This window comes from Neoarius graeffei, chromosome 7 (assembly GCF_027579695.1).
Source record: "Neoarius graeffei isolate fNeoGra1 chromosome 7, fNeoGra1.pri, whole genome shotgun sequence".
NCBI classification, from domain to species: domain Eukaryota; kingdom Metazoa; phylum Chordata; class Actinopteri; order Siluriformes; family Ariidae; genus Neoarius; species Neoarius graeffei.
This window is the reverse complement of record NC_083575.1, coordinates 59,077,757-59,093,991: the sequence shown is the minus strand read 5'-3', so window position 1 is coordinate 59,093,991 and position 16,235 is coordinate 59,077,757. Positions and strand designations below refer to the sequence as shown.

The 16,235-nt window shown below is 43.5% G+C and overlaps 1 protein-coding gene across 1 annotated transcript; it reads left to right on the top strand.

Annotated features, from left to right (window-relative positions):
• calhm1a (calcium homeostasis modulator 1a) lies at positions 1-15,903 on the top strand. The gene is made up of 3 exons (XM_060924773.1): positions 1-43; positions 190-752; positions 15,339-15,903. The coding sequence occupies exons 2-3, from the start codon at positions 204-206 to the stop codon at positions 15,825-15,827; spliced, it is 1,038 nt and encodes a 345-aa protein (XP_060780756.1). The 5' UTR covers positions 1-43; positions 190-203; the 3' UTR covers positions 15,828-15,903.
• The last annotated feature ends 332 nt before the right edge of the window (positions 15,904-16,235 follow it).

Here is a 16,235-nt window from a genome sequence, read left to right as displayed (position 1 = left end):
CTCTTCCGTTGCACGCGTAAAGAGACTCGACTCATCTATTCTGGTAAATAATGCATCTTTTTTTTTTTGAGAAAAATGGTACTGATATCGTAGTTCGTATAAAAAGAATCGCATTTAGGATTAAAAAAAACCAGTTACCGATTTAAAATAATTCTGTGTATCGTTCCCACCTTCCCTTTGTTCCCAAAGGAAATTTTCTCAACATGGATAAGTTTCGGATGATGTTCCAGTTCTTGCAGGCGAACCAGGAGTCCTTTATGAACGGTATATGCGGTATCATGGCTCTGGCGAGCGCACAGCTTTACTCCACGTTTGAGTTCACCTGTCCGTGTCTGCCGGAGTATAATTACGCGTACGGGGTCGGCATTCTGATCGTTCCTCCACTATGGTTCTTCATGCTCGGCTTCGTACTGAATAATAACATCTCGGTGCTGACCGAGGAGTGGAAGAGACCCACGGGTCAGCGGCAGAAGGAGTCCGCTGTGCTGCGCTACATGCTGTGCTCCATGACGCAGCGCGCACTCATCGCTCCTGCCGTGTGGATCGCCGTCACGCTCATGGACGGCAAGAGCTTCTTATGCGCCTACAGCACTAGGATCGATCTGAGCCACTTCCTAAACCGCAGCCACGAGCTTGTGCCCGAGAAAGATATGGAGAGGCTTCTGGCGACAATTCCCTGCAAAACCATCTTCAACGCAGAACATATCATCAACAGAGAGGCAGCATCCAGGTATATTCGGGTTATGTCCCAGGTAATGTTTCCACACATACACACACACACACACGTTAGAGAAGCAGCAGGACCAAAAGGTTTCTGGTTCGATTCCCTAGGCCAGCTGAAGTGTCCTTGAGCAAGGCACAGAACCCCCAATTGCTCCCTGGGCTGTTCTGGGTGTGTTGTATGTCACTCTGGATAAGAATGTCTATATACACAAGACCCAAATATTTATACTTGATCTACTATTAAAATGTTATAGGTTCAATATTATTTTTATTTTTTATTTTGCAAACAAATACACCCATCCATTATCTGTAGCCACTCATCCTGTACAGGGTTGCAGGAGCCTATCCCAGCTGACAAAAGCCAAGAGTACACCCTGGACAAGTCACCACAGGGCTGACACATAGAGACAAACAACCATTCACACCTACAGTCAGTTTAGAACTACCAATTAGCCTAACCTGCATGTCTTTGGGGGAAACCAGAGCAAACCCACACAGAAAGGCCCTCGTTAGCCACTGGGTTCAAACCCAGGACCTTTTGGCTGTGAGACGACAGTGCTAACCACACCACCAAAGATCCTAATTTCAACAAAATGAGATACATGCATATCTAACTAGAGTCTCATTATCTCTAGCCGCTTTATCCTGTTCTACAGGGTTGTAGGCAAGCTGGGGCCTATCCCAGCTGACTATCCCAGCCTATCCCTGTGATGACCTGGTGACTTGTACCCTGCCTTTCCCTGCAGGCGAAAGGCAGGGTACACCCTGGACAAGTCACCAGGTCATCACAGGGCTGACACATAGACACACACAACCATTCACACTCACATTCACACCTACGGTCAATTTAGAGTCACCAGTTAACCTAACCTGCATGTCTTTGGACTGTGGGGGAAACTGAAGCACCCGGAGGAAACCCACGTGGACACGGGGAGAACATGCACAGAAAGGCCCTCGTCGGCCACGGGGCTCGCACCCAGACTTTCTTGCTGTGAGGCGACAGCACTAACCACTACACCACCGTGCCACCCTAACTAGAGTCATCCAACTTTATTTTAAACTTATGTGACTTTTTTCTTTTTTTTGCTAAAATATGAGTAATTCCCATATGAGGAGCTCAAATGTGAGTGTCAGACTTAATATGAATAAATCATACACAAACAACAGTTGCTAACAAGGGTTGAACATTGAGTGGTTGAGGTCTGTATTCATTTATAGTATTCCAGGGGCATGATGCCAAAAAAAAAAAAAATCCCAATAATTACTTGATATACCTTAAAAATAATCATAATCATCTCATACATACCTCATACTATCTAGTAACTATGATAAAAGTGGTCCAATTCTATCCTGGCTAGTCTAGCTAGTTTACTGTTCACCTAACACAATGAAACCACAGTAGAAAATAAGACTTTAATTCAATTATTTGACTCTTGAGGGGTAGAGATGAGAATGGGTTGGGCACAATCAATTCTTAAAAGGGGAAGGGGGAGTGTTGAAAAAAATGTTCATGTTTGGTTACTAATTAAATTAGAAATGAGAAAACCAACCACAACAATTAATATTTTTCATTCATCATGAAGAATGATTATTTGTGGAAGGTGGCGTGGGGATTCTATTGGCTAGCTTTGATTATTCGGAGGGTTAGAACCCCCCAACCCCCTGATAATTTATGCCCATTGTTGCTAGTCAGTAGTCTACCTGTCAGGGCATACTTCACCCACAATCAACCTGCTCCTTGATTTACATCGTTTTGGAGCCAACTGACTGTAGTCTACAATGTAACTGTGGTTAAACATACGGACATACAACATTTCAATCCAGTGTGGTATTACACTAACAAAGACAAGCAGGAGCTACAAGACCATGCTGAATAGCGATGAATACAAAGGCTTTGTGTAAAGCTTACTTAAATCTCAGTAGAGCAAAGATTTAAAATATAGATCTCTCTCTCTCTCTCACACACACACACACACACATGAAACATGAAAAGGTTCACAGGACACATAGATGCGTGGGGCATCTGAAAGAGAAGGCAGCTGACAAAGAATAAAAGAATGCTTTGAAGGTTTCTAATTGGGGAAGCCATAGCCTAGAGGTTAGAGAAGTAGCTTTGGGCCCAAAACGAAATGCCCTTGAGCAAGATACTAAACCCCCAACTGCTTCCCAGGCTGCTCTGGGTATTTTGAATGTTGCTCTGGATAGGAGTGTCTGCTAAATGCCTGTAATATAATGTAATTATTTGTTGGATAATTAAGGGTTCTTAGCTTCAAAAAATGAGTTGTACGTAGATAGGGGCAACTGAAGAACCCCAACAGCTATACTTTGTAAGCATGTAGAAAAAATTAGGAGCAGTTCGAGAAATTTGAGATAGGCTCATAAAGTATTAATTTGTCACGGGTTTACTTAGGTACTGAGAGCTAACGTGGTTTTACTGGCACCTGTGATCTCATCTCATCTCATTATCTCTAGCTGCTTTATCCTGTTCTACAGGGTCGCAGGCAAGCTGGAGCCTATCCCAGCTGACTACGGGCGAAAGGCGGGGTACACCCTGGACAAGTCGCCAGGTCATCACAGGGCTGACACATAGACACAGACAACTATTCACACTCACATTCACACCTACGGTCAATTTAGAGTCACCAGTTAACCTAACCTGCATGTCTTTGGACTGTGGGGGAAACCGGAGCACCCAGAGGAAACCCACGCGGACACGGGGAGAACATGCAAACTTTGCGCAGAAAGGCCCTCGCCGGCCACGGGGCTCAAATCCAGACCTTCTTGCTGTGAGGCGACAGCGCTAACCACTACACCACCGTGCCGCCCCACCTGGTCATCATTTTCAATAATGTCAGCAATTTTGCATGAAAAGCATCCATCCATCACCTGTAGCCACTTATCCTGTTCCACAGGGTCGCAGGCAAGCTGGAGCCTATCCCAGCTGACTATGGGCAAAAGGCAAGGTACACCCTGGACAAGTCACCAGCTTATCACAGGACTGACACAGAGACAAACAACCATTCACACCTACAGTCAATTTAGAGCCACAAATTAACCTAACCTGCATGTCTTTGGGGGAAACCAGACCACCCAAAGGAAACCCATGCAGAACATACAAACTCCATACTAAAAGGCCCTCACCGGCCACTGGGCTCAAACCCAGGACCTTCTTGCTGTGAGGCGACAGTGCTAACCACTACACCACCGTGCCACCACTTGAAAAGCATATACGTTTCAAAACAAAAGCACTGAAATTATGTTAATACAGTAGAGCAAACAGAGTATTAAGATATAATACATATTAATTTAAAAATAAAATAGGCTAAACACAAAAACTGGTACGCTTTGTGCACCTGGTTTCACCTGACCACAACAGAACACATTAGCAGGACTGAGGGATATTACCTGCTGAAACATCCAGCTTGGTCTGACCAACTACCAGCAGTCAATACACACGCCAAGCTGGTCAAACTAGTAGACCATCTTCACTAGCTGGTGCATGCTGGCAGAAAGGAAACTGTTTCTGAATTCCAGATACTAATGCAACACTGCGGACAACAACTTATTTTAAAGAAAATAACACAGCAGTGAGACAGAAGATGTCAAACATTTAGTGTTTAAACCACTTAAGTAATAATGAAGTTGGAAAATGACTTATACAAGCTGGAAAAAATAGTCTACCAGCTTGTGTGTTTTGGTAACTGGTACAGTGGTATGCAAAAGTTTGGGCACCCCTGGTCAAAATTGCTGTTACTGTGACAAGTTAAGCAAGTGAATGATGAAATTATCTCCAAAAGCCATAAAGTTAAAGATGACTCATTCCCTTTATTTTAAGCAAAATTTTTTTTTTTTAATTTTCATCTTTTACATTTTCAAAATTACAAAAAAGGAAAAGGGCCCAAAGCAAAAGTTTGGGCACCCTGCATGGTTAGTACCTATTAACACCCTCTTTGGCAAGTATCACAGCTTGTAAACACTTTTTGTAGCCAGCTAATAATCTTTCAGTTCTTACCTGGGGGATTTTCACACATTCATCCTTGCAAAAGGCTTCCAGTTCTACAAGTTTCTTGGGCTGTCTTGCATGCACTGCTCTTTTGAGATCTATCCACAGATTTTCAATGATGTTTAGGTCAGGGGACTGTGAGGGCCAGGGCAAAACCTTCAGCTTGTGCCTCTTGAGGTATTCCATTGTAGATTTTGAGGTGTGTTTTGGCTCATCGTCTTATTGTAGGACCCATCCTCTTTTTAACTTCAACTTTTTTACAGATGGTGTGATGTTTGCTTCCAGAATTTGCTGGTATTTATTTGAATCCATGCTTCCCTCGACCAATGAAATGTCCCCTGTGCCACTGGCTGCAACACAACCCCAAAGCATGATTGATCCACACCCATGCTTCAGAGTTGGAGAGGTGTTCTTTTCCTGGAATTTGGCACTCTTTTTTCTCCAAACATATCTTTGCACATTGTGGCCAAAAAGTTCTATTTTGATTTCATCAGTCCACAGGACTTGTTTCCAAATTGCATCAGGCTTATTTAGATGTTCATTTGCAAACTTCAGACACTGAATTTTTTGGCTAGGACGCAGGAAAGGTTTTCTTCTGATGACTCTCCCATGAAGGTCATATTTGTTCAGGTGTCGCTGCATAGTAGAACAGTACACCATCACTCCAGGGTCTGCTAAATCTTTCTGAAGGTCTTTTGCAGTCAAACGGGTTTTTATTTGCCTTTCTAGCAATCCAATGAGCAGTTCTTTCAGAAAGTTTTCTTCATCTTCCAGACCTCACCTTGATCTCCACTGTTTGTGTTAACTGCCATTTCTTAATAACATTACAATCTGAGGAAACAGCTACCTGAAAACACTTTGCTACGTTCTTGTAGCCTTCTCCTGCTTTGTGAGTATCAATTATTTTATTATTCAGAATGCGAGGGAGTTGCTTAGAGGAGCCCATGGCTGTTGATTTTAGGGACAAGTTTGAGGAGTCAGAGAATTTATACAGCTTTGAAATCTGCATTATCTGACCTTTCCTAATGAAGAATTTGAACAAACCACAGCTCAATAAGCTAATTAAGGTTGTGACGCCCACCTGTGCCCCCTTCAGGTTTGGCCCTGCCAGTGCACGGGCATGGGCTGAACCTGAGCCTAAGTGCTTTATTGTCTGCACCTATATTTAGGGTGGGGCTATAAAAGGGTTTCTGTCTCTCTCTCAGGAGGACTGGAAGAACTTCTGTTTGGTTCTTGTAGGCACTATTTTTGATATTCTCTCTGATGCAGGCACTTTGACTCCTTTCTCAATCTGTCCCCCTTTACATTTCTTTAGCTCTCACTTTCTCATTTATTTACTTAATATACTGATGCATTCATTCACCCACTCATGCACGACATCGACCATTATCTTTTTCATACCCTTATTTGATTTGATTATTAATACTGGTAATAATAAATTTTTATTATTGATTTGAACCATTTTGTGTCTTGTCCCTCATTATGTGATGGTAAACGGGTCTGCCGTTTACATAATTTGGAGGCTTGTCCGGGAGGCCTGTTGAAAATCCGGATCATAGACTTTCGTGGGTTCAGGTGAGAACGTCTGTTGTTTGCATTGGCTATTAGTTAATTTCGTGCAGTCTCTGGCTAAGGAAGAGTGTTCCAGCTGGGCCTTTCCTTTCCTTTGGAGCACTGTTTATTGTTTTTTTCTTTATTGTTTTAGGTTGTTATTTTGAGACAATCCTGGTCTGAAGTTGTTATAACTTCTGTCAGGGGCACGCTTCGTGCAGCTTGTCTGTACAGTAGCGAGTTCAGCGTTATCCAGTTGCCTCAAGGCCGGCATGTCTCAGAAGAGCTAGCTAGGACAGTTAGCTTCTTTGGTTAGGTATTTAGGATGCCAGTGGACTGCCTTATAGGATACACCAGCAATCAATGGACGATTTCACCTGGATGCATGGGAGTATTTTGGTTCGTGGATGTGGTGAGTGTTCTTTTTTTGTTGTCGTTAGTTTATAAATTAGTTTACTGCTGTCTGCGTTTGCTGTGCAAGTTGTTTAACTTTGTTAAACAAGTGCACATTTGTAGAATGTGAACTGGTCTATTTTTAGACTGATGTTCATTGTGATTTGCGTAGCCTATCTTTGCTATTTTTAGGCTGCGCATGTGAATGGGTATGCAGGTTATTTAAAGTTACTGTGTTATGGAGGTATTATCTCCGTTGGTTTATTTGTTTGCTCTCAGTAAACTTAGCCTTTTGGGAAGCAGTTTAAAACTGAGTGAGTGCTTGTTGCTTGTTTGAACTTTAACGTTCTTGCTGTTTAGCTAAGCTAAATATTGATAAACAATTAGCTGTTTGTAGATTTTTGTCTACTTGGTTCTGGTTAGTTACCAGTTCATTTGTGTGGTGCACTGTGTTGTGTATCAGTTTGTTTGCCATTGTGTGTAGCCTGCATGTGTGAAAGAGAACTAGTGGCCTAGCCTGTAATTTTCTTTGTGCCTCAAATTTTGTTTTTGTAGCTGCTTGTGGCCGCTTGGTAGTTCTTTGCTATGCATGGTATTTTAGCTTGCTTCTTTAAACCCCTATTGTGGCAGAATAGGTAACACATAGCTATACTTTTGTGTGAACTGGGCATAGTGTTTGTACTGGTTTGTGAGTTTGAGTGAGTTAAAATGGCAACCCCTGAAGATTTTATTGCTAAGCCGTTTGAGGAAGTGTTGTCTAGTTTAACCAAGGTGCAACTCTGTGCAGTGGCTGAGCATTATCAACTGGCCTTAACTACTCGAGAAAAGCTTGAGACAATGACTACGTTTACATGCACATCCAAATCGAGCTGCTGTCGGTAATCGAGCTGAAGGTCCCAGCAGGGTGCCAGAGAAATCCAATTCTACATGCACACAATGAAATCGGGCTATTGTGTGAGGTGCATTGTGCACCCGAGCCACAGGTGGCGCAACACGCCCCATCGTGTTGGTACACTTCCGGTTGTCGTCATGAAGAAGAGCTATTCAAGAGTGTAAACAAAGTTATCAGTTCCGTGTTCCCCATTGCGCGTTTTTCTCCCGTCCATGAATTTTAATATATTCAACTCCTTAAGCTGAATGAGCATGAACTCTGTCTCCTCATTGCTCCAGAAGTGCACGTTTCTGCTTGCCTGTGGCAGTGGGGGCGTGGTCAAGCGCTGGTCTGTGACAGGAGGGCGGAGCCAGGGAAGGTGAGTGGCAGAATCACTTCACCTGACGGTAATTAACCTGTGTTTGTGTGTCTTCCCAGTAACCGTGCCCTATTTAAGGAGGCAGAGGGGAGAGCTCATCCCGGGACTAGAACACAGCGCGCGCGTGTGTGTTTTTCTCTCAAGAATAAAAGTAGGCTGTTAAACTGAAAAGTCTGACAATAAAAAGCCTATTAGTACCAGAAGCTTTGTCCTGCCGTCCTCTGTGCTCCACCCACACTTCAGAGAGCTCTACATTGCCATTTTCTCTTCTTCGTTTGTTCCTCCTGACCTCTTCTGCTGCTCGCTACTACTGTTGTCATGCCGACCGAGGCTGTTGTGTTTCCCGCTTGTGGTCTCGTCACTCGTCACTTCCGGAAGTAGCTCGACAACTAGCTCGATAGGGTATACATGCACAAAGTAGCTCGGCAGAAATCGCATAAACTAGGTCGTGTAGCTCGATTCCGAGAAATCAAGTTCAGTTCAATTTCAGCCGAATTAAGGTGTATACATGGCATTTTGAACTTCGATTTCAGTCGAGCAACGGCAGAAATTCGATTCTCTCTATGTGCATGTAAACGTAGTGATTGTTTCAGTCTATAAGGAGCCAGCTTATACTTAAAGGAGTGTTGGAATCAGAGGCTCCTCCTTCAGACCAGTTACAATTTGAGAAATTGAAGGCTGAGAGGGAGGCTAGGGTTCTTAGAGAGAAAGAGATTGACTGACTCAAAGAGGGCTTTAGAGGTTCGCAAACTTGAGCATGAGCTTGAGTTGAAGCGTATGGAGAATGAGGAGCGTGAGCGAGAGTATTCTTTGACCTTGAAGAAGCTTGAGCTTGAACTGAAACAACCCATTCCTCCAGCCCGTCTGCAACCTGGTTTTGACGTCACTAAGAATATTTGCCTTGTTCCACCCTTCATAGAGAAAGATGTTGAAATATTTTTCTCACTTTGAGAGAGTAGCAACCACTCTTAAATGGCCCGAGGAGGTGTGGCCTCTGTTGCTTCAATACGTTTTTATAGGGAAGGCGCAGGAGGTGTTCTCTGCTCCAAGTTTAGAACAGGCTATGAAGTATGAGGATGTGAAAACGGCCATCCTCCACGCTTATGAGCTTGTCCCTGAGGCTTATCGCCAAAGGTTTAGGAAGACCAGGAAGATAGAACAGCAAACGTTTGTAGAATTTGCATGTGAGAAAGAGTATCTGTGTGCTGTTCACAAAAAGCGGATTCCAGGGAAGACCTACAACAACTTGTCCTCATAGAGGATTTCATGAATTGTCTCCCTGAGACTGTGGCTGTCCACCTGTCTGAACAGGAAGTGCAAAAGTTGAACGAGGCTGCTGTTCTTGCTGATAAGTTTGTTCTTGCGCATAAGTGTGTACCTGGTAGTGGCTGGGTAAGACATCAGAACAGAACACGACCCCCTCCTAAAGGCCAATTTATGCTGACAACCCAGTCCTCACAGATGGCGTCTGCAAAGCCCCCCCCCTTCGCAGATGCTCTGCGCGCACCTCCCAAAAATTGTGACCATCGCAGACAAGAGGGCTCTGATTGGTCCACTCTACATCCACTGTACACGCACTTCCGCTTCCCTACTTTCCCGGTTTGGTTTGTTTTCACGACCGCCATTTTTAAAAACACGAGCGAAGATGGAGCAGCACAAAGAGCGGTTGATCGAGGAAGTACGTACATCTATACGACTCCAGTTCTAGTCATTATAAGGACAGCGGAGGATAAACACTTATAGTGGAGGATAAACATTCCACTAACCACACCCACCAACTACTCCTAGCGACTTCGCACCCCCTTGCATTGTGGCGGTGAATAACATCGCGCACACCTATTTACTCCCCGCTCAACGATAAATTACAACTGTCTGCGAAAAGCTATCTGCGAAAGCCTTGTCGCAAGAGCATGCAGAGCTCCTAAGAGTCAGCAACAGTCTGGAGGTGGAAATGATGCTCCGCGCTCATCTCCCCCTGCTAATGCTAACCATCTTACTACTAACCACACAGAGGTCATTTGCAACTATTGCAAGAAGGTAGGCCATATGAAATATGATTGTGTAGAACTTCGTAAGAGGAAAGAGAAGGCCAAGAGTTTTGGCCTGGTGGCTTCCTGTGGAAGCGCCCTGTCTTCTTTAAATAATGCTGAGTGTTGGGCCTATGGTTGCTTCTAAGCAAGATAAATGTGAAGTTGATGCAGAGTACACTCCCTTTGTCACCAAAGGCTCTGTGTCTTTGTCTGATGGGCATTGTAGTGTGCCAGTACATATACTAAGACACTGGGGCAGCTCAGTCTTTTATGCTGTCTGGGGTTTTGCCTTTGTCTGACAGTACTTCCACTGGAACACATGTTCTAGTCAGGGGTTTTGAAATGACTCCTGTTCAGGTGCTGTTACATCGAGTTTGTCTCTCTTCAAAACTGGTCAAAGGTGATGTGGTGGTGGGAGTTTGTCAATGTCTCCCTGTACCAGGTATTTCATTTATCTTGGGCAATGATCTAGCTGGGGGGAAGGTTTGGGGTAACACCGAGGCTGTCTCACCACCTGTTGTCTTTGATTCGGTGCCTGAAGTACCACCAAAGCCTGATCAGTGCTCACGGTGGCATCCTGATGTGTTTCCTAGTTGTGCTGTCACTCGTGCCATGGTAAAACATGGCCTTGATTCTGATTTGGTGTCTCTAAATGACACTTTCCTTACTAAACCTGATGTTGTGTGTAGTTCTTCACAATCACCTGTAGGGGAGCTAGAGACTACCAAGACTAACTTGGATGACTCCACTGGAGGTGGTGATGACCCAGATGTTGAGAGTAAGTCTGTGAAAGTAGCCCCTCCTTTGGGAGTGATTAATGGTGAGTCAGAAGTCACAACTTTTGAGTTTGAATGAGCTTGAGTGCTGTTCTTTGCCTGACTTGTTCAAGGTTTCACGTGAAGATTTGATTAGAGAGCAGTTGATTGACTCTTCTCTTAAACCTTTATTTGTTTTAGCATCTCAAGAGAAACCTGAGGATGAATCCTCCTACTTTGTACAAGATGGCTTGTTGTGTAGAAGGTATGTGTTCCAGAAAGAGACTTTTACCAACTCTTGTACAGGTAGTAGTTCCTTGTAAGTTCAGGAAAGCGGTGCTAGATCTAGCTCACAACGAAGTAGCTGGACACACTGGGGTGCGGAAGACATATGACAGGATTGTGTGTTGGTTTTATTGGCCTAAGTTGAGGAAAGATGTTGCCTCTTATGTAAAATCATGTCATGTGTGCCAGTTAACGGGCAAACCTAATCAACAGATTCCTGTCATGCCATTGCAGCCCATTCCTGCAGTGTCCAATCCTTTTGAACCCCTCATAGTTGATTGTGTGGGTCCATTGCCTTGCTCTAAGGCTGGACATCTTTATCTATTGACAGTGATGTGTCAATCTGTGCGCTATCCTGTAGCATATCCACTTAGGTCAATGATGACTAAGTCTGTGTTGAAGGCTCTTACCAATTTCATGTCAATTTTTGGTATTCCAAAAGTCCTTCAAAGTGACAGAGGGTCTAATTTCATGTCAAAACAGTTTGCTAGGGCATTGTCAATTGAAAGCCAAACAGAACATCTCAAGTGCTTACCATCCCCAAAGTCAGGATGCTCTCGAATGTTTCCATCAGACGCTCAAGTCTCTGTTACGGTCTTACTGTGTAGAACTTGGGTCTGACTGGGAGGAGGGTCTCCCTTGGCTTCTCCTAGTAATTAGGGAGGTTGTTCAGGAGAGCACGGGCTTTAGCCCTAATGAACTAGTATTTGGACATGCTGTGAGAGGGCCAACCGCTGTCTTAGCTGAGGAGTGGTGTACAGCTGAGACACCCATGAACGTGTTGGATTATGTTAGTGGATTTCGCTATCGTTCGTACGAAGCTAGAGCTGCTGCTAGACGTAAACTGGGTAAAACTCAGTCCAAGATGCAATGTCTTTATAACTGCAGGGCGAAACAACGTAGTTTTAACCTTGGGGATAAAGTTTTAGCTTTGTTGCCTCTTTTGAATAGTCCCTTTCAAGCTAAATTCAGTGGCCCGTACGAAATTGTGAAATGTTTCAATTATGTTCTTAGTACACCAGATCGGCGGAAAAAGGTGCAGGTTTGTCATATTAATCTTTTGAAACCTTATTTTTCTCCCTTACCAGTTGTACCTGTTGGATTAATTGCCATTATGCCTCTAGGGACTCTAGTGATCCAGATCATGTGATCTCTTTGGTGGATAATGGTTCTGAAAGTCTTGATTTTGTCAGTGAGGAGTCCAGTGAGGGCGTGAGAGGTCCATCACAGGTGATCGTGGAGGGTCGTCTGCGAAATTCTGAGTTCCTGGCATAGTTAACTTTACATCTTTCCCATTTGAATGATGTGGAGAAAACAGATATCATTGGGTTGACTGAGTCTTTTCCTGCTCTGTTCCCTGATGTTCCGACCCATACATCTGTGATTGAACATGATTTTGATGTTGGTGGAGCTTTGCCAATTAAACAGCATGCTTATCGTGTCAATCCTAGGAAGAGGGAATTGTTGCAGAAAGTAGACTATCTGTTAGCCCATAATCTTGCTGAACCTAGTTTTAGTGCATGGAGTTCACCCTGCTTGTTAGTGAACAAACCAGATGGGACCTTTTGTTTTTGCACTGACTATCGTAGACTGAATTTAGTTACAAAGCCAGACTGTTATCCATTACCCCGATGTGATGATTGCATAGACCATGTTGGCTCAGCCAAATTTGTGAGCAAATTTGACCTTCTAAAAGGATATTGGCAGGTCCCTTTAACAGCCAGGGCTAAAGAATTATCTGCTTTTGTAACATCTGATTATTTCCTGCAGTATCGTGTTATGCCATTTGGGGTCAGAAATGCTCCTGCCACTTTTCAAAGGCTTGTCAACCGGGTCTTGGCAGGGATGCAGGGTTGTGATGCATACCTTGATGTGGTTCTTTATAGTACCAACTGGACTCATCATTTAGACCAGATCAATGAACTTTTTACTCATCTTGCTACCGCTAACCTAACTATAAACCTTGCCAAGTGTGAGTTTGGTAAGGCTAGTGTTACTTATCTTGGTAAGATAGTTGGTGGAGGACAAGTTCGACCTGTAGGAGCGAAGATTGAAGCCATATGTAATTTTACTATACCTGAGAACCGCCAGGAACTCCGGAGGTTTCTTGGTATGGCAGGTTACTATAGGGCCTTCTGTAAGAATTTTTCTTCTGTCGTTACACCTTTGACAAACCTTCTTAGTCCTAAAGTTTGATTTCATTGGTCTTCCAGATGTCAAGAAGCATTTGATAATGTTAAGCTTTTGCTTGTTTCTTCCCCTGTGCTATCTGCTCCAAATCTTGACCGTCCTTTCAGTGTTGTTGTTGATGCCAGTGAGAGTGGCGCCGGAGCAGTTCTGTTACAGGTAGGATTAGATGGGGTAGGACACCCGGTAGGATACTTTTTCAAAGAAATTTAATCGCCATCAGCAAGTCTAATCCACAGTGGAGAGAGAAGCGCTAGCTTTAATCCTTGCGGTACAACATTTTGAGGTCTATTTGGGCTCATCTTTGAGTCCAATAGACATTTTCACTGACCATAACCCATTGGTCTTCATTGATCGTATGCAGAACCATAATCAGCGCATTATGCGTTGGAGCTTAATTTTACAACAATATACGTTAAGTCAGCATATCAGAGGCAAGGACAACATTGTGGCAGATGCGTTGTCCAGAGTCTAAAATTATGTGGGTTTTTTTTTTAATTTTTTTATTTTCACTATGGTTATGTAAAGTTCTGTAGTATGGGTGTTGGTTAGTATGGGTACTGATGTGTTGCATTTCCCTAGTCCTAGGGGGCCCCAGGATTTAAGGTGATGTGGCACAGGAGGTCTTTTTTGTTGTTGTTGTTTTGTTTATTTGCTTGAGGTTTATTTATAGCAAACTTCTTAGGGAGGGAGGTGTGACGCCCACCTGTGCCCCCTTCAGGTTTGGCCCTGCCAGTGCATGGGCATGGACTGAACCTGAGCCCAAGTGCTTTATTGTCTGCACCTGTATTTAGGGTGGGGCTATAAAAGGGTTTCTGTCTCTCTCTCAGGAGGACTGGAAGCGCTTCTTTTTGGTTCTGGTAGGCACTATTTTTGATATTCTCTCTGAAGGCCAATTTATGCTGACAACCCAGTCCTCGAAGATGGCATCGCAGATGGCGTCTGCGAAGCCCCCCCCCTTCGCAGACGCTCTGCGCGCACCTCCCAAAAATTGTGACCACCGCAGACAGCCTCGCAGACAGCGTCGCAGACAAGAGGGCTCTGATTGGTCCACTCTACATCCGCTGTACACGCACTTCCGCTTCCCTACTTTCCCGGTTTGGTTTGTTTTCACGACCGCCATTTTTAAAAACACGAGCGAAGATGGAGCAGCACGAAGAGCGGTTGATCGAGGAAGTGAGGAAGTATGTACATCTATACGACTCCAGTTCTAGTCATTATAAGGACATCTAGGTAAACACTCTATCATAGATAAACACTCCACTAACCACACCCACCAACTACTCCTAGCGATTTTGCGACTTCGTGCCCCCTTGCGTTGTGGCGGTGAATAACATCGCGCACACCTATTACTCCCCGCTCAACGATAAATTACAACTGTCTACGAAAAGCTATCTGCGAAAGCCTTGTCACAAGAGCATGCAGAGGCCCTGACACAGGCACTTTGACTCCTTTCTCAATCTGTCCCCCTTTACATTTCTTTAGCTCTCACTTTCTTATTTATTTACTTAATATACTGATGCATTCATTCACCCACTCATGCACGACATCGACCATTATCTTTTTCATACCCTTATTTGATTAATACTGGTAATAAATTTTTATTATTGATTTGAACCATTTTGTGTCTTGTCCCTCATTGTGATGGTAAACGAGTCTGCCATTACAAGGTCTGGAACCTTGGTAAAAGTTACCTGAGAACTCCAATGTATTAGGGTGCCCAAACTTTCGCATGGTGTTCCTTTTCTTTTTTCACTCTCCAATTGTACAAAACAAAAATAATACACAAATCTTGCAGAAAATGCTGAAAAGAAATGTCATCTTTACCTTTATGCCTTTTGGTGATCAGTTCATCTTCTGCTCACTTAACTATTCACAGTAACAGACGTTTTCAGTAAGGGTGCCCAAACTTTTGCATGCCACTGTAGCTGGTCAAACCAAGCTGGAGTTTTTAATGGCTTGCTAGCTAAAGTTAAATACATTTATGTTGTCTTTAAAAAATTAACCATTAGCCAGTATTTTATGCAAGCAAGCTTTATAATTATTCATGCTAATCCGTATTTTGTGATGCATGTGATCATTTGATTGTAATCAGGATGCCACAACAGGGATATCTGAGCGTGAAAAGAGATTATTTAATATTTTCTGTTTGTTTCCTCAGGCCTGTGGATGGGCATTTCTGATGCTGACAACTTTTGTAGCCTTTCTGATAAGAGCAATCAGACCTTGTTTCACTCAAGCCATCTTCCTCAAAACCAAATACTGGTCCCATTACATTGATACAGAACGGAGGCTCTTCGATGAGACGTGCAAAGAGCATGCCAAAAGTTTTGCCAAGGTCTGCATTCAACAATATTTTGAGAGTATCAGTGGTGAGATGGTGCTTCAAAAACTGCATGTGAAGGAAAGGGATGGAAAAGGCAATGAAGAAGAAACACCCTTGAGTGAAGAAGAGAAACTCCTAGGCATCCGTGAAAAGGAGGACATGAACAAAGTTCTTTGGAACTGGCATACCTGTAAACCTGCACTTAGCATTCATAAATATGGAAAAGATGAAAACACTAAAGAGAACTCAAATACTCCTGTACAGGCTAAGGGTTATCACAGGTCGAAGTCCATGAATGGTGCAGCGTATTATTCCAAGGTCTGACTTTTAAAGAGATTTTTACATGTACAATTATTGCAGCTATTTTAAAGCCATATATGTACCTAAATGTAACCCCAATCTTTACCTCAGTAACCAAAAGGAAACCTTTTGGATTTTTTTTATTTAAAGTGTACCTTCACTCCCAGTTCTGAGCCTAACCTAACTCCACCCACTACATAATTTTGAAAAATGCCAAATATGGGCAAGGGGTGGGCAGAGAGGAATGTTGGGGTGGTGATGGGGGGCTAAGGAGGGGCCTGGGTGGGTAAATAGTCTTGATCAGCATATGTTTGAAAACAAGCATGGTTTCAGACTCCCACTCAAGAGCAGTGGCTGGGAAGGTGGACCATCCACCTCTGATTAGAGGGTGTTAAAATTTTTTGTGATATAAAATTAATGATGTAGATAGGC